The sequence below is a fragment of the Osmerus mordax genome, chromosome 7 (genome assembly GCF_038355195.1).
Source record: "Osmerus mordax isolate fOsmMor3 chromosome 7, fOsmMor3.pri, whole genome shotgun sequence".
Classification (NCBI taxonomy): Eukaryota; Metazoa; Chordata; class Actinopteri; order Osmeriformes; family Osmeridae; genus Osmerus; species Osmerus mordax.
In genome coordinates, this window is record NC_090056.1 from 21,048,331 (window position 1) to 21,065,162 (window position 16,832).

The 16,832-nt window shown below is 47.6% G+C and overlaps 2 protein-coding genes across 2 annotated transcripts; both read right to left on the reverse strand.

The window, feature by feature from the left end:
* Positions 1 to 204: 204 nt before the first annotated feature.
* On the reverse strand, positions 205 to 3,925 carry dnase1l1 (deoxyribonuclease I-like 1). The gene is made up of 9 exons (XM_067239005.1): positions 3,843 to 3,925; positions 3,155 to 3,310; positions 2,744 to 2,832; positions 2,434 to 2,520; positions 2,220 to 2,332; positions 1,828 to 1,940; positions 1,533 to 1,690; positions 1,079 to 1,175; positions 205 to 860 (listed from the first exon to the last, which is right to left on the reverse strand). Exons 2-9 carry the CDS (start codon positions 3,299 to 3,301, stop codon positions 708 to 710), a joined length of 957 nt encoding a protein of 318 aa, XP_067095106.1. The 5' UTR covers positions 3,302 to 3,310; positions 3,843 to 3,925; the 3' UTR covers positions 205 to 707.
* A 316-nt stretch (positions 3,926 to 4,241) lies between these two features.
* zgc:171775 (STKc_p38 domain-containing protein) lies at positions 4,242 to 11,797 on the reverse strand. Its single transcript, XM_067239003.1, has 13 exons — positions 11,521 to 11,797; positions 10,141 to 10,270; positions 8,384 to 8,442; positions 7,909 to 8,020; positions 7,498 to 7,527; positions 7,352 to 7,399; positions 6,627 to 6,741; positions 6,428 to 6,499; positions 6,032 to 6,111; positions 5,668 to 5,746; positions 5,109 to 5,282; positions 4,818 to 4,945; positions 4,242 to 4,618 (listed from the first exon to the last, which is right to left on the reverse strand). Exons 1-12 carry the CDS (start codon positions 11,637 to 11,639, stop codon positions 4,884 to 4,886), a joined length of 1,080 nt encoding a protein of 359 aa, XP_067095104.1. The 5' UTR covers positions 11,640 to 11,797; the 3' UTR covers positions 4,242 to 4,618; positions 4,818 to 4,883.
* Between the last annotated feature and the right edge of the window lie 5,035 nt (positions 11,798 to 16,832).

Consider the following 16,832-nt stretch of genomic DNA (forward strand, 5'->3'; position numbering starts at 1 on the left):
TTGTATGAGGTAAATTTGTCGCAATACGACTGTGGGTCACAATGACTGATGGGTCAGAATGACCCGAAGATAACACAAGGGTTGAAAGGATTGATTTTTTTTTATTTATTTTTTTATGGTGCAAAGAACCTCTATATTCTTATGGATGAAGCCTTCACAAAAAACAGGCACAACATTATTATTTTTTTTTTAAGTGATCGTTCATTCATTAGAATTGTTTATTGAAAAATTACAAGGCACTTGTAATGTTGTCTACTGCCCCCTAGTGGAGACATTGTGCAGCACAAGTTCCTGAGACCTGAGATTTCCAGCAAGGTTTAACTTGGTATGTTGATATGAAGACTTCAGAATACAACTGGGGGGACTGAAGCCAGACCTTCTGTTTTGGCACTTTTATAACTTGCAGTACTGAACATATTCAACCTGAAGTTTCTGTATACTGCATCCCCCACACACACACACCTACACGCACACACACACACCCCTACACCCAGCCCCCTCCACACACATACCACTCCCCTCCCTCACACACAGACCTTTTCCCTGCCCACACACATCACTATTTAGACCCCCCTCTATACAAACACACACCTTACCCCCTCCCACACACACTTACAGATCTCTTCCCCCACACACAGATCTCTTCATACACAAATGAACCCAGTTGTAAGGAGGCGGTGCAGACAGACAGCGTCTCAGCGTGGTGGTCAGAGGCAGAGGAGAGCTGTGAGGAAGAGGAGCAGCAGGGTGGAGACCCCCTGCAGGGTGGAGGACACACCCAACAGGCTGGACCCCCTGCGGAGTGAGGAGCCCGACTTCAACACCACCTCCACCGGGTAGTGGTCACTCACCTCCAGGGCCTAGAGGAGGAGAGGGAGGGTTTAGGATCCTGGGTGCTGACTGATCTTTGTGAAGTAGCACATTTGAGGTGATTGGTTAAGATGGATCAAACACTCAAATAGAATAGAAGAGAGTTTTGAAAGGGAATTGTATTTTCCCTTTACTGGCACACACAGACACACACACAGAAACACACAGACAAACAGACAAACACACACCGGGGTGCATGGAGAGGTACCTGTTCCTCTGATAGCTGGTATTCTTTGTCAAAGTTGAAGGGTTTGGCAGAGTAAGGCACAATCCCTCTGGAGAACTCTGAACCATGGACGACGATCCTAGTCACACAAACACAAGTTAAACACTCACAAGCTAGCCTGTCCTAGGTTTGTCCTAACCTGTCCTAGGTGTGTACTAACATGTCCTAGGTTTGTCCTAACCTGTCCTAGGTGTGTACTAGTCAGGTGGGAGTCAGATGGCTGAGCGGTTAGGGAATCGAGCTAGTAATCAGAAGGTTGCTGGTTCGATTCCCAGCTGTGCAAACCAAATGACGTTGTGTCCTTGGGCAAGGCACTTCACCCTACTTGCTTCGGGGGAATGTCCCTGTACTTACTGTACTGTAAGTCGCTCTGGATAAGAGCGTCTGCTAAATGACTAAATGTAAATTTACTAACCTATCCTAGGTGTGTACTAACCTGTCGTAGGTGCAGGAGGTGGAGGCGCGGACGGTGGTGTCCTCCTTGTCACTGATCAGCCAGAGAAAGGAGGGGTCAGAATACAGACGCACCTTCACTCGGTTCTTCTTAGCTACGTAGCCACAGTCAGCGTTAAAGTCTCCTAGAAACATCACCATCTGGACACACACACACCAATACATACACGCACACAGACACACATCAAACCAGATTGGGGACATTGGGGTTAGTTGTGTTCCTTCCTTCCTCCTTTCTGATGTGGTCATGTGACCAGCGGGGTGGTCATGTGACCTACCTCTGTGTTCCACCTCTTCTTCACAGCCTGGAAGACGTCGTACAGGGCGTCTATCTCCCTGGTGGCGTTGGAGGGAGAGGTGTGCTGAGGGATCAGGACAAACTCACCCAGCGCTGGAGGTGGAGGTGAGGAGAGGTGGAGGTGGAGAGGTGGAGGTGGAGAGAGGTGGAGAGGTGGAGGTGGAGAGAGGTGGAGGTGGAGAGAGGTGGAGGTGGAGAGGTGGAGAGAGGTGGAGGTGGAGAGGTGGAGGTGGAGAGGTGGAGGTGAGGTGGAGAGGTGGAGAGATGGAGGTGGAGAGGTGGAGGTGGAAAGGTGGAAATTCGGTTTAGGGGTGTGTCTTGTGTCTGTAGGTGTGGCCTCTGGGTCTGTGGTCTGTGTGGGCGTGGCCTCACCTGTAGAAGGGGCTTTGAAGCGGACCACGAAGGGTTCCCTGGAGAAAGCATCCTCATCTCCTGGCAGAGAGTCTGGGTACTGGTACTGCCCTGTGACTGCCACAGAGCCTGTCCTGCACACACACACACACATATGAACACACACAAATGAACACACGCTTTATGCACATACTATACACACACACACCTGAAGCCACGTTAGGCTGTAACTCACCTGTACACAAACACATACTGCTCCTTGTAAGACTTCCTTCCAAGTGGTTCACTAGCTACATACTGGTAATCATGATCAGGGTCGTACCTGAGAGAAAGAGAGGGGGGGAGAGAGGGAGGGAAGAGGGAGGGAGGTGATGTGGCCTGCTGGTCAGACAGTGTGATGTGGCCTGCTGGTCAGACAGTGTGATGTGGCCTGCTGGTCAGACAGTGTGATGTGGCCTGCTGGTCAGACAGTGTGATGTGGCCTGCTGGTCAGACAGTGTGGTGTGGTCTGCTGGTCAGACAGGAGACAGGTGTGTCCCACTCACCTGTTGAGGGATTCCAGCAGAGCAGGAAGTGCTCTCTTCTTCTGGTCTCTGACCTCCTGCAGCAGACACACGTCGCAGCGAGCGATGATCTGGAACACAGAACACGCGCTAAGCTAAGGCTAAAGCCATCATGCTCCCTGCATAGCTAGCTAACACAAACAGAAAGAATACAGGGTGTGGATATTGCAGGAAACATAGATAGATACGAGGTGTATGATAGTAGGTATGAAAATAAATTATAATCAAATAAATGATGTATATGTGCTGATAGCAAGCACACAAATTATTAATACATAATGTTGGGGGTGCATTAGATTGCAGATGTCACAGGTTCAAATCCCCCGTTCTGACAGACATGCTTCCGCTGAATGAATACATTATAATTATCATGACATGATCATGTGATCTCACCCTGACGAGGGTGTGCATGACTTTGGGGTTCTGAGCCTTTGACTCGCCGAAGCCCTGGACGTTGAAGGCACAGATCCGGACGCCTGCACAGCCACACACCACCCCCAGGAGCAGGAGCAGGGAGGAGGAGCAGGAGGAAGAGGCCATGCTGCTGTTCTGGAAAAGAAGAAGATGGAAACATGCCATGAGGAACCACACACACACACACACACGCAGGGTGGTTATAGATCTTTAACAGAGACAGCTGGACACAATTGTGCGCTCTGCCTCAAAAATCCTGCACACACACACATTCTTACACAACTTTGTGTTGCAATTACCTCTTTCTCTCTCTCTCCTACCCCGCCCCTCTCTCTCTCTTTCCTACCCCGCCCCCCCTCTCATTCTCACTATCTCACTCCCCCCACCCCTCCACACCCAGAGACACATACTTTTGTTCAGTCTTTGTATTGCACCTCCCTCCATCTCTCTCTCCCCTCCCCCACCCCCCCTCTCTCGCCCCTTCATACTGACAGACCGTCCTCAGGTTACAACACACCAAAGACGAGACATGTGACAACCAGGAAGTAAAAGCAGCTCTATTCCTGCCTGGCTGGTGTAGCGTGAGACAGGAAGTGAAGTCAAAGCAGCTCTATTCCTGCATGGCTGGTGTAGCTTGAGACGGGGAGAGAAGTAGGAAACAGCTTACCTTCTTCTGCTGCTCCAACTTGTTGTTTACTTTTTCATTCCCTTACAGAACTGGCTCTGCCCCTGTGACTGTTTCCTGTGGCCCCTCCCACTGGCTCTGCCCCTGTGACTGTTTCCTGTGGCCCCTCCCACTGGCTCCACCCTCCTGTGACTGTTTTCTGTGGCCCCTCCCATTGCAGGCCAAGTAGAACATATCACCAGCTGTCATCTGTTTCTACGGTTACTCACATGCACACAGGCTCACACAAGCAGACGCTTGCATAGATAACGCACACACGTTATATGTTTTGAAATACAATTATCCACACACTCATACGCGTGGGTCTGCGCACACACACACACACACACACACACACACACACACACACTAAAGAAAAGACAGAAGCCAGACATATGGAGCTGGTTTGATACAAACGTTTACTCCAAATGAAAACATGACCACACATTGGATGGTGTTCCGTCCCCTTTGGGCCGTGAAGGCTGAAGTAATGGTTTCTATAGTTACACCCCTGGCTCACATCTTAACACACTGTAACCATGGCAACACTAGCTATCCTGACACACTGTAACCATGGCAACGTTAGCTATCTACAGCTGTGTGTTTGGTTACATAGTTAATACACTTCTGTCCCCAAAGCGATAGGTGACAGGTGTCCTGATGAACAGACGTCCAATCACACAGTCCACAGTCTACACATCTCAAACTGGGAAGTTTGCTACAATGTCTTTGTTTACAGTCAAATATACACAGAGAAATGACACTGTCGTCATGGAAACAATTACAATTAGTCATTTAGCAGACGCTCTTATCCAGAGCGACATACAGTAAGTACAGGGACATACCCCCCGAGGCAAGTAGGGTGAAGTGCCTTGCCCAAGGACACAACGTCATTTTGCACAGCCGGGAATCGAACTGGCAACCTTCTGATTACTAGCCCAACTCCCTAACCGCTCAGCCACCTGACTCCCTAGGGTTAGGCGGTCTGCTGATCCCGTGTCATGGCTGACTCCCGGCGCCAGGGGCGCTAGGCGCCTCGGCGACCTACATGGCTGTGGCACTGGGGTTGCTGGGGTCGAAGGTCATGATCTCCATGTGGATGAGGCCTGGCAAGACAGGACAGACTCAGGTTAAACACATCACTGAGACACACACCCACACACACTACCATCCACACACACACTACCATCCACACAGAGTGAACCCCCCCCCCCCCCCCAGACAGAGGGCAGCAGTGTGCATCCTGGGTTAGGTTCCACAGCTCCTCACTCTTCCACTCAGCCACGTCCAGCTCCAGGTTCTCGAACGAGTCGTCGTAGGGGGCGGAGTCTGGCTCGCTGTCAGGGTCGTGGAACTCAGACAGGTATGGCTGCCCGAGTCCCTGGGAGGCCGTCAGACGACCCTCAGGGTCAAGGGTCAACATGCCCTCAAGCAGGGCCACCGCTGGGGAAGGGGAGGAACACCAGCAGGTGATATTATGTCATGTTTACCTACCGCGGTAACATCATCATTGAATCTATGCCAACTGACTGTTTTATTTCCATGTTTGAGTCAGTTTAAATCTTCTGATAGTGTTATAAGTTCTAAAGATTTGTGTTCATCGTTTCATCTCTGTAAACTTCAGGTGGCTGAGCGGTGAGGGAATCGGGCTAGTAAACCGAAGGTTGCCAGTTCGATTCCCGGTCATGCCAACTGACGTTGTGTCCTTGGGCAAGGCACTTCACCCTACTTGCCTCGGGGGGAATGTCCCTGTACTTACTGTAAGTTGCTCTGGATAAGAGCGTCTGCTAAGTGACTAAATGTAAACTTGTAGAAGCTCTGGTGTCACCTTTTACATCCATGGAGGAGAACACCTCTCTGAAGCTCTTCTTCTTCTGGGGCGGCAGACCTTGAACATAGGAGCGGGCCTGTGGGAGAGAGAGGAGAGGGGAGAGGAGAGGAGGGGGAAGAGGAGAGGGGAGAGGAGGGGGGTGAGGACGGGGGGAGAGGAGGGGGGAGAGGAGGGGTGAGAGGAGGGGTGAGAGGAGGGGGGAGAGGAGGGGGGTGAGAGGAGGGGTGAGAGGAGGGGTGAGAGGAGGGAGAGGAGGGGGGAGAGGAGGGGGGAGAAGAGAGGATGGAGGGAGGGAGGGAGGAGAAGGTTAGAGGAGAGGATGGAGGAGAGGATGGAGGTCGCTGAGGACCAGACTACATACGTCTTTACTCTGCATCTTCTGGACCAGCGAGGGCTGAGGTGTTCCTGTCAGGTTCATGATCTTCTTGAGCTGGTCGATGCCTCAACACGGGTCAAGGAACCAATCAGAGGTACAGAGACACACAGACACACACAGGGGAGGAGGTGAAGCTCAGTGGTTAGAGCATCTGACTGCGGATCAAGATGTCGCAGTTTCAGTCTTTATGTCGCTTTGGATGAAAGAGTCAACTAAATGAACACATTGTGTATTTACAAACACCCATAGGATATATATACACACAGATAAATATAGGAGATTTATATAGGAGTAATTATATAAGTGATTGGAATGATAGAATCGTTGATACATCCTGTCCCAAGGAAGGACAGGATGTTGTTTATATGAAGGACAGGATACTGTCGTTGCCGGGAAACAGAACCTGTCCTGTGATCAGCTCAGCCAGAATACATCCTGCAGACCACACATCCACTGGTGGGGGGGGGGGGGGGGGGGGGGGTTGAGAGAGATAGTGACAGAGAGATTGTTGGTTACAGGTTATTGTACTTTATGCTGACAGGCTCCAGGGATGCGATGCGTTCTGGCCATGTGGACGCACCAGTTTGGCTGTAGTGCATCCAGTTGAAGATGATCTCTGGAGCTCGGTACCAGCGAGTCACCACATAACCCGTCATCTCACTCTCCGTCTGCCTAGCAAGGCCAAAGTCCAGGATCTGAAGACAGGTATATATGACATCAGAGTTCTATGGTTTATAAAGCATAGACATGTATATACTGTATGTCCATAGATATATATAAAGGGTAGATGTCTCGTCGGCGTTGCCGGACAACGGAGTCGAACGTCCGCACATGGCGGCCATCTTGCTACAGTCAACTCGCTCACCCATAACATTGTGTTGATGCTACATGTACTTTTTAAATGACCATAACTTGCTCAATTTTCAACCGATTTTGAAACGGTTTGGTTTGTTATCAACGTCAGAGATGTCGTTATGCCACTCCATACTTATAATAATAATAATTATGTTGTTTTAAATAGAATAGAAGTATGGAGTGGCATAACGACATCTCTGACGTTGATAACAAACCAAACCGTTTCAAAATCGGTTGAAAATTGAGCAAGTTATGGTCATTTAAAAAGTACATGTAGCATCAACACAATGTTATGGGTGAGCGAGTTGACTGTAGCAAGATGGCCGCCATGTGCGGACGTTCTAGACTCCGCCGTAAGACATCTAGTCTTTATATATATCTATGTAGATGTCTATGTTATAAAGGGTAACAGTTATTATGACATCACAAACTCAGCCCTCTCCGGTTCACCTTGAGTTCACAGTTCTCGTTCACAGCCAGGTTGCCAGGTTTGAGATCCTGGAGGAGGGGGGGAGGGGGGGTTAGTTACACAGTATTTCATGTTAGATTGGGGGGATGTTTGAGGTAATATAATATGTGATGGAAGTGAAACTCACCCGGTGAATGATACCAGCTGAATGGATATACTGCAGAAAAACAATGTCATCATTCTCAGAGCGTTGTTATGTTAAAGTCACTATTTTGTTATATTTGTTTATTCACAAGTAAAAACCAGTTGTATCACACGACAGACAGACAGATAGATGGATGGAGAGACAGATGGATGGAGAGACAGATGGATGGAGAGACAGATGGATGGATGTATAGACAGATGGATGTATAGACAGATGGATGGAGAGACAGATGGATGGATGGAGAGACAGATGGATGGAGAGACAGTTGGATGGAGAGACAGATGGATGGATGGAGAGACAGATGGAGGAGAAACAGATGGATGGAGAGACAGATGGATGGAGAGACAGATGGATGGAGAGACAGATGAATGTATAGACAGATGGATGGCTGACCTTGAGCCCCCGGAGCAGCTGGTAGAAGAGGTAGGTGATGACTCTGTCTGTCAGTCTCCTCCTCTTCATGATGTGGCCCAGGTCCTGAGCTACGAACGGCATCACCATGTAGCTGGGGGGGGGCAGGGGGCAGGAGGGAAGGGGGGCAGGGGGGGAGGGGGGGGGCAGGGTGCAGGGGAAAGGGGGCAGGGGGGGAGGGGGGCAGGGGGGGGGCAAGGGGGGGAGGGGGGCAGGGGGGGGCAAGGGGGGAGTGTGTGATTCCACGAATTTGTATAGAAAGCAAACAGATAGGATCACACCTACAAGTTGGCAAACATGAGCTATCTTGCAGGCTCACACACTCCCACACACACACCCTCATTCACACACTCTCACACACTGCAGCTACACACACACACTGCAGCTACACACACACTGCAGCTCCCTGTCTTGACAAGCTGTGACAGCTAGCAGAGGAATGCTGCTCCCAACTCACAAGGTCTGGAATTTCTCCAGAGAAGAATCAGGTGTGAAGACATCTAGCAGACAGATCACCTAGTAGGAGGAGGGGAGGGGAAGAGGGGAGGAGAAGAGGAGAAGAGGAGAGGAGGAGGAGAGGGGAGGAAGGGGAAGAGAGGAGTTATAGTATGGAGAATTAATTACATATGACACACACAAAGCAAAATTGAGCTAACCTAAATTTGTAATTGTCATGTAAGACATTTAAGAACGGCTTCATCACACGCCACACCCTTAGCGGTCACCTACACACTGGCTTTAACTGATCATTTACAACCTGGCTTTCTAATTGGTCATCCCAAAACACTGGAGCTTTCTAACTGGTCATCTACCCCCCCCCCCCCCCCCCCCATGTAGTTAGTGAGGCAGGACAGACCAGTGTGTCCGCCTCCAGAACACTGTTGGGGGAAACAGAAGGATGGGGGCACAGACACATGTGGAGGGTTACTGTTACTACAAACAAACAAGGACTTATATCAGGTTAACTCTGCTGTTAACCTACTTCTCTGTTCTATATCAGGTTAACTCTGCTCTGTTCTGTTCTATATCAGGTTAACTCTGCTCTACTCTGTTCTATATCAGGTTAACTCTGCTCTACTCTGTTCTATATCAGGTTAACTCTGCTCTACTCTGTTCTGTTCTATATCAGGTTAACTCTGCTGTTAACCTAGCTCTCTGTTCCATATCAGGTTAAAGATCCTGTAAAGTAAATTCCATGTTTTGCTTCTAAGTACATAATATATATGTGTGAAATGAGTTCCTGAAAGCATGTGCAAAGCGCTAAAACTTTGTCACACTGAAATGTGGAGTTAAACCGAAGAACAGCTTCTCTTCCGTTTTCAGATCAGGTTTTAATGGGCGGAGCCAAAAAATGCCCTATCTACGTCATTTTGCCCCATCTACGTCAGATCACTGAATGTCTCCTCCTGCTGTATTGTTATTGTAGCCTACATCAGCTAGCTAGCTAGCTTCAGGATGTCTCCCACCACCCGCAACTGCATCTTCCCTGGATGCAATAACTCCAGCTGCGCTGCAACGCCATTTAACCCTTGTGTTATCTTCGGGTCATTCTGACCCATCAGTCATTGTGACCCACCGTCGTATTGCGACAAATTTACCTCCTACAAAAACAAAGTGAAGCATTTTCTTTTAACTGTCGGGCTGTCTCAGACCCCCCACATTGCAATGGTTAAAAGAAAATTATTTTTATTTGTTTTTGTATTGGGTAAAATTGGGTAAACACAACGGTGGTTCGTTATGAACCTTTGGGTCATGTGACCCGAAGGCAGCACAAGGGTTAAGTTCCCTATTGATAATGAAAGGAAAAATAGGTGGATAGATTTTGTGAAGAGCCACGCTCATGGAAAGCTTCGGATAAACTCCAACAGCCGCCTCTGCACTGACGATTCCTTTCACGATTTCAAACCCTAATTTAACATACTTGTCAGTGTTATTTTTTCATTCGAATTTGGATGGGTAGTTAATAACACATTATTCTGTGGTGTGGCGAACTTAAAACTCGTTTCCAGGTCCACTTTACAGGATCTTTAACTCTGCTCTAGGGGGCCCTCTCTCTGTTCTAGCAGGGTTGTGTGACAGAGTCCCTATGTTGTCAAAGTTGTGTAACAGGAGCGTGTGACAGTGTGTGTATGTAAGAGTGTGTGTGACAGTGTGTGTGTAAGTGTGTGAGTGTGTGTCTGGTGTGTGTGAGAGTGAGTGTGTGTGAGCCTCTACGTTGTCATGCTGGATGTGGCGTAGCAGGCGTAGCTCTCGGTAGGCCCGCTTCGCGTGGATCAGGGACTGGAAGGGACGGTACAGCTTCTTAATGGCCACCTTTTCCTGATTGCGCTGGTCTACAGAGGAACTGGAGCACAGCCACAACACAAAACACAACTAGAACATTAGAACACAACTAGAAGATTAGAACAGAACAAGAACATTGGTACAGAACCACAACATTAGAACAGAACAAGAACATTAGAACACAACTAGAAGATTAGAACAGAACAAGAACATTGGAACAGAACCACAACATTAGAACAGAACAAGAACATTAGAACAGAACTAGAACATTAGAACAGAACTAGAACATTAGAACAAAACTAGAATATTAGAACAGAACTAGAACATTAGAACAGAACTAGAAGATTAGAACAGAACCACAACATTAGAAAAGAACAAGAACAGAACCAGAATGTTAGAACAGAACTAGAACATTAGAACAGAACCGCAACATTAGAAAAGAACAAGAACAGAACCAGAATGTTAGAACAGAACAGGGCAGTGGAGTGTAGGGGGGGATTGTCCAGGCTGGTCTCTGGTTGGCTGCTGATTGTTTAACTGGTGTCAACTTGAAAACAGACTTCCAGTAAGATTACACTTAAATGTTTATCTGAATGCACCTTCAACACAGGAAGGTGAAATGGATTGTTTCATACAAGGGTTATGGGTTCATTATAATAATCCTATCCAGAAGGACCATCAGACATGTTTCTAAGATAACTATAACAGTAACACAGGTTAGTACTGAGGAGCAAGCTGTAGCTAGACAACCTGGGTGACAGACAAGGTCAGGCGGGTCTGCAACTGAGAAGTGGCATTTTAGAGGACATTCCAGGAAACAGAGGGGGGCTCCGGTAAACGTAAAGCCCGCAGGACGAAGCTGCACGTCGCGAGACCAGATTCTTGTCTTATCGGTAGACCTGCGTCGACTTGCTGATTAGCCTGCGGCTCGTGTCTCAGCTGCCTGCACCGCCGAGACTCCGTCGTGGAGTGGAAACTTTCAAGCACAGGCTTGCTGACAGTGATAGTAATGTGATATGTGATATTTATTTACACGGGCTGGACCAGTGTTCATAGTCATATCATTTGAAAGGGAAATGTTTATATAAAATAGTTAGTAGTGAACTTTCGGCAAAAAGAAAATGTCTCCAAAACATTGTATTTCTAGTAGTTATCTCATTAATATCTGGCAAAACTTTCGTTGTAAGCGACAACACAAATACATTAGAAACATTTTATAAAGGTTTTTATAAATATTCAAATAATTCACATCATTTAAAAATACGAATGGTCCAAAAAAATTGCCTTGAGTCTAGATTCCTCTGAACTCACCAGACTGTCCCGTACGCGCCCGAGCCCACGGACTTCAGCGCGCTGTACCGGTCAGGAACTTCCCAGGTCGTCTTCTGGATCTCCAACCGATGGAACCCCGGTTTGACTGGCGTCTCCATTCCAGTAAAACAGCTGTATTTACTGTTCGGTTAAGATTCCGTTATCGTCAGTGGCAGTGCTGTCAGTGAGAATTCTTCATAGCCGTGTGCTGGCTCGAGCGTGACAGGTAAGGGAAGGAAGAAGTATGCGCGTGCTGACCAGCGCAGGTGAGGGCACGGGAACGCCCACCCTTCCTCGCGCAGTAAACACGATCACGTGGGTGAAATGCACTGTCAGATTACGATGCACCTTTCTGCTTTAACGCGCGCACTCACAAACACACATGGCCGTTTTAGTCCAGAAAATAACCACGATTCATAAGTCTCGCTTCATGATAGATCTGCGGTGATGACGAGCATGGTTAGAGGCATGCGGGCGGCTCGGTCAAGGGTCACATGTAGGAGACGTGACACATTGCTCCCTCCTCCTTGCCTGATCAAATGTTTGTGGAGGAAGCTGTAGTCTGTGATCTGAGCATGAATGGGTTTACTGTCGAGGTAGAACTGAACTCCAAAGGTCATTTTATACGAGACAGATATTGACCCGTTGGTCGTTTCTGGATTGTGCTGTGTTGTTGGGTCTCTTATATTTTGACGATCTTCACAATATTATCCAATGGATTTAAAATGAACAATGAATAATTAACTATGAAATCCTGTCAACATTGCATTCATTTAGCAGACGCTTTTATCATGTTTTTGTTATCCTTTTATCCACGCTTTGTTATCTTATCATTCCTCTCATAGGCTAACACGCGCCCAATGCGTCCATCCTCGTGCATACTTACCAGAGATGGCAAAAGTACACACATCCTTCCCTCAAGTAGAAGTGTAGATACTCCTTTTTTTAAAGATTCACTCAAGTTAAAGTAAAGAAGTGTGGCCTCTGAAATATAGGTACTTAAGTAAAAAGTAGCCATTACTACCACCTGATGGACCTCACATCATATAGCCTAAATAGGCCTACATTAATTCCAAAAGACACTGGACAACGCATTCGCCAGGAATCCTTTTTGAAACCGACAATTTCAAACATCTCCCTCATTTACGGCCTTGGATGATCAGGAATGTCTCTATTCTCAGTCATGTCTCATATTCTCACTCCCTTTGTCTCATCCATAGCGTACCATAACGTTTTTCAACGTTTCTAAACTAGAACGGTTAAGCCTAAAACAGAGTAGATGAAAGCAGAGCAGAGCCTACAATAGAGAACAGTAGAGTATAGTAGTCCTCATCAAGTATGCATCAATGATGCAAAGTTTTTTTGTTGAAAGTTTTAAAATATATTTTCAAACCTTTTTTTGCAACCTTTTCTTAATAAACTTTTTTGGCAAATATGTTTTCAACATTCCAAAACTTTTTTTGCAACCTTTTTTTCATAAACGTTTTTTGGCAAATATGTTTTCAAACTTCCAAAACTTTATTTTGGAAACCTTTTTTTAGATTTTTTGGAAACCTTTCCAAACTTTTTTTTTAAACACAACACGACACAAAAAAAGTTTCTAGTTCTACTTTCTAATTAAGTTTTTGTGGCAAAAAGTGCTTTGTTCACAAGGGAACTCAGTGCTAGCCTAACGTCACAACGTCATCACACGTTAGCAACGACGCATAGATACGACGTTCTAGTAAGACAGACAGCAATATGAGCGAGCCCTCAGCATTAGTACCGTAGATGAAAGTCTAGGAAAGTTGATGCTACTTGGTTCCCCTTCGGTCTTTTGGTGAGCAGTCTCACGAGCCCTACTTACCCAGCGTCATGACCAGCTAAATACTTATTTAGCACTAGCGTTGCTAGACTGCTCCATTTTGCTCCTAGATTCAGACCTAGCCCCGGTAAATGGGCAAGTAGGGTGAAGTGCCTTGGCCAAGGACACAACGTCATTTTTCACGGCCGGGAATCGAACTCCTAACCTAACCGCTCAGTCACCTGACTCCCTTCGTTAACCACGCGGTTTCATAAAGAGCGGAGTCATGTTTTTTTTATAGAGCCTATATAATGCGACTTTCTTCACCTTGTCCATTCAACCCCTCTGAGGTTCATTGTTGGCGTAGCCACAAAGGTGGAAACTATCCACAACTACCGGTAGAGGGCGACATTGTCAGAGCCGCTGCTGGAGTCTGGGAGCCGAGGGGGGCGGCAAGGCGGCGTCTTGCTGTAGGCTACTTACATCGGTGTACAGAAACACTGGGACGCTGTCGGTATCTCTGGTTCTCTTGTCGGAACACATGCGGCTGTGCATCAACTGTCTTAGTTAAAAAAATTATTTCAGCATAAAGCAAAAATAAAAACGCGGGTCAACACACAACTCGTATATTTTTTCCTACTTTTGTGGCAAATCTAACCATGAACAGCTTTTGGTTAACACGGAGTGTGCTGCTTTTGTTAGTAGCCTATCAAACTCGGGGCACGAGTCGCCAACATCCACACTGACCGCTGGGTTCGCTCTCGTAACTCTCTAGTGCGCCCGGTAGCGGCCGGTCATTTGTGTAGAATTCAGGGACACACACGGACACTCCAACACAAACAAACAATTAGAAGCAAACAGAATAAAACCGTTACTGTTTTCAAAGGTTTGGTCTTAATAAAACTCGCTGCGGGGGTAAGTTTGTCAAGAGAACTTGCGGATTAAGAGAAGATAACTGTCCGGTTTGCGTCGGAGGGAGAGGCACGCAGACGCTTTCTTTCTATGGTGGGAGAGCGTGGAGGAGTTCGTTTATAGCATAACAGAATCGAGGAACCCAAAGGCAACTGTGATTCTTGTCAGTAAGGTAAGAATGAGCAGTTTTATTTTGGGTGAAGCTTTTCTCAGAGTGTATAGGATACTATCTCATCGACATGGAAACACAACAAAGCATTTGGAAAATCCTCAATTTATGATTGCTTTTTCGTGAATCTGTTTACAAAATAACGATATTTCTGCTCAGCGGATGACTGTCTTGATCTGAGTTTCTCTTTTATCCTTAGTTGGTAATGTCTTCGTTTTGCAAGAACTTTGTTCAGCTGTCATTAACTACACTGCAAGCTACTTGCATTGATTGAACGATGGTCTGTGAAGTCAAAATATTGGCGTATTACATCGCAGCTTGTAAGGTTATGATTAGAGGACTGTAAATGCTCATCCCCGTGTAGCCATGGATGAATGAGCCGGCTTCTTTCTGCTATAGCCAGGTGTAGACCTGAACAGGTGCGGTCTGCTGCCCCGCCTTGTGATTTACATCCCAAATGCGATCATACCTATTCTCGTGGAGCTTAAGGCTTCGCCAAAAGGTTATTTTCCAGACCTTGAGAGATATGTTATTCTGATTTTGTTGGTCGCGTTGAACTTGAGAATGGCAGTAGTGTCGACGTTTTACGTCACATAGCTCCTACAAGACAACACGTTATACCGAGGGGTCGAAGGGGGCACGTGCGGTGGGCACTTCCTCATCTACATAAACGTTGAGCGGTAAAAGCAAAAAAATAATAATCTTGAATTCTTGATTCTAAGGATTCATTGAACTTGATTGTGAATAGGTCCATAGTGACTCTGGACGAGTGTGAGAAGACCTTAGAAGTGTGTCTCTCTCTCTCTGTGTAAGAGAGAGCTCTCAGGGTGTGTCTATGGTGACTGTGAAAGTGTGTGTGTGTGTGTGTGTGTCAGGTGAATGTGGGTGTGTCTGTGTGAGCTGCCTGGTAGTGTGTGTGCTAAGGTTAATGTATGTGTGTGTGTGATGTCCGTGTGTAGTGAGGGAGGTAGTGGGTCCAGTCTGGTTCTGGGAGGGATGTGTTTATGGAGGGTCACATGGTCCACAGCAAACACACCTCCAGAGGCTTTGATGCGTGTTTGTGTCTCTGGCAGGTTGGTGGTCAGATTCCAGCACAGGCGTGGCGTTTTCGGAAGCAGTTGGGGGGGGGGGGGGGGCCTGGAAGGAGGTATTTGGGGCGTTCTCCCATCAGTCACTTCAACAGCAGCTGGTGTTGCCTCATGGTACATTCCTGTGTGTGTGTGAGGGTCCACTGGGGTGTGTGTGTGAGGCAGTGTTGTATGGACCCTGGGAGGAGGGGGGTTACCAGCAGTCTGGGGGGGGGGTCCTTAGGACGCTGACCAGCCCCCCCAGCCTTCTCCAGCCCCCCCAGCCTTCTCCAGCCCAGTTGGAGACAGTTGCGTGGGCTCCAGTAGCAGAGCTATGCTGACCCTCCCTCACACCTCAGCTGCTGCCCAGAAGACTGGTCCAGCCTCACCCAACCTGCACACACACGCACACGCACAGGCACACACACACAGGCACGCACTAAAGCACACATGCATACAGACACACACACACGCACACAAAAACGTAGAGACCAGTGTCCTGTCAAGGAGTCTTGATGTGACAGGCAGCTGGCCCCTACGCTGCCCAACACAGCGAGTGTGTTGATAGTGTTCTGAATAAGAGGGAGGGAGGCAGGGATGCATGGATGGATGGATGGATGCATGGATGGATGAATGGATGCATAGCCTGAAGCCCTTTCTGGATCAGTTATCTCTGGACCTGAACAAGAGCCTGTTTCTCATCCTACTCTGTGCTACTGGCTAGGAGAAAGAGGGAGAACATGAGGGATAGAGAGAGAGAGACAGAGACAGAGACAGAGACAGAGACAGAGAGAGAGACAGAGAGAGAGACATAGAGAGAGACAGAGAGAGAGACAGAGAGAGAGACAGAGAGAGAGACAGAGAGAGAGACAGAGAGAGAGACATAGGGATGGAGATAGATATAGGGATAAATAGATGGAGATAGATATAGGGATATAGAGATGGAGATAGATATAGGGATATAGAGATGAGAGATGGAGATGGAGAGAGATATATGGATAGAGAAATGGAGATGGAGCACGGGATGGAGAGATATAGAAAGATAAAGAGAGGGATATAGAGATGGAGATATGACAGTCGTACTAATGCTGCAGCTCTGTATGGAGCTAACAAATGGAGAGGAGGGAGGAGGGGAGGATGAGGGGAATGTCTTCCTCCAGATGATTCCTGTCATTAAAATAAAGAAGTTAGCTTCTGCCTGGCCGGAGCGCCCAGCTAGACGTTGTAGAACAGTCTGGGGGTTCGGATTCCAGCCAGCAGAGAGAACTCATTAGCTGGATGTTTAGAGGCTGAGGGCTTGTTGTACTGCTGGATAGCTGGAGCCAGGCAACCCCTCCTCCTGCCCAGCTGGAGCCAGGCGACCCCTCCTCCTGCCCAGCTG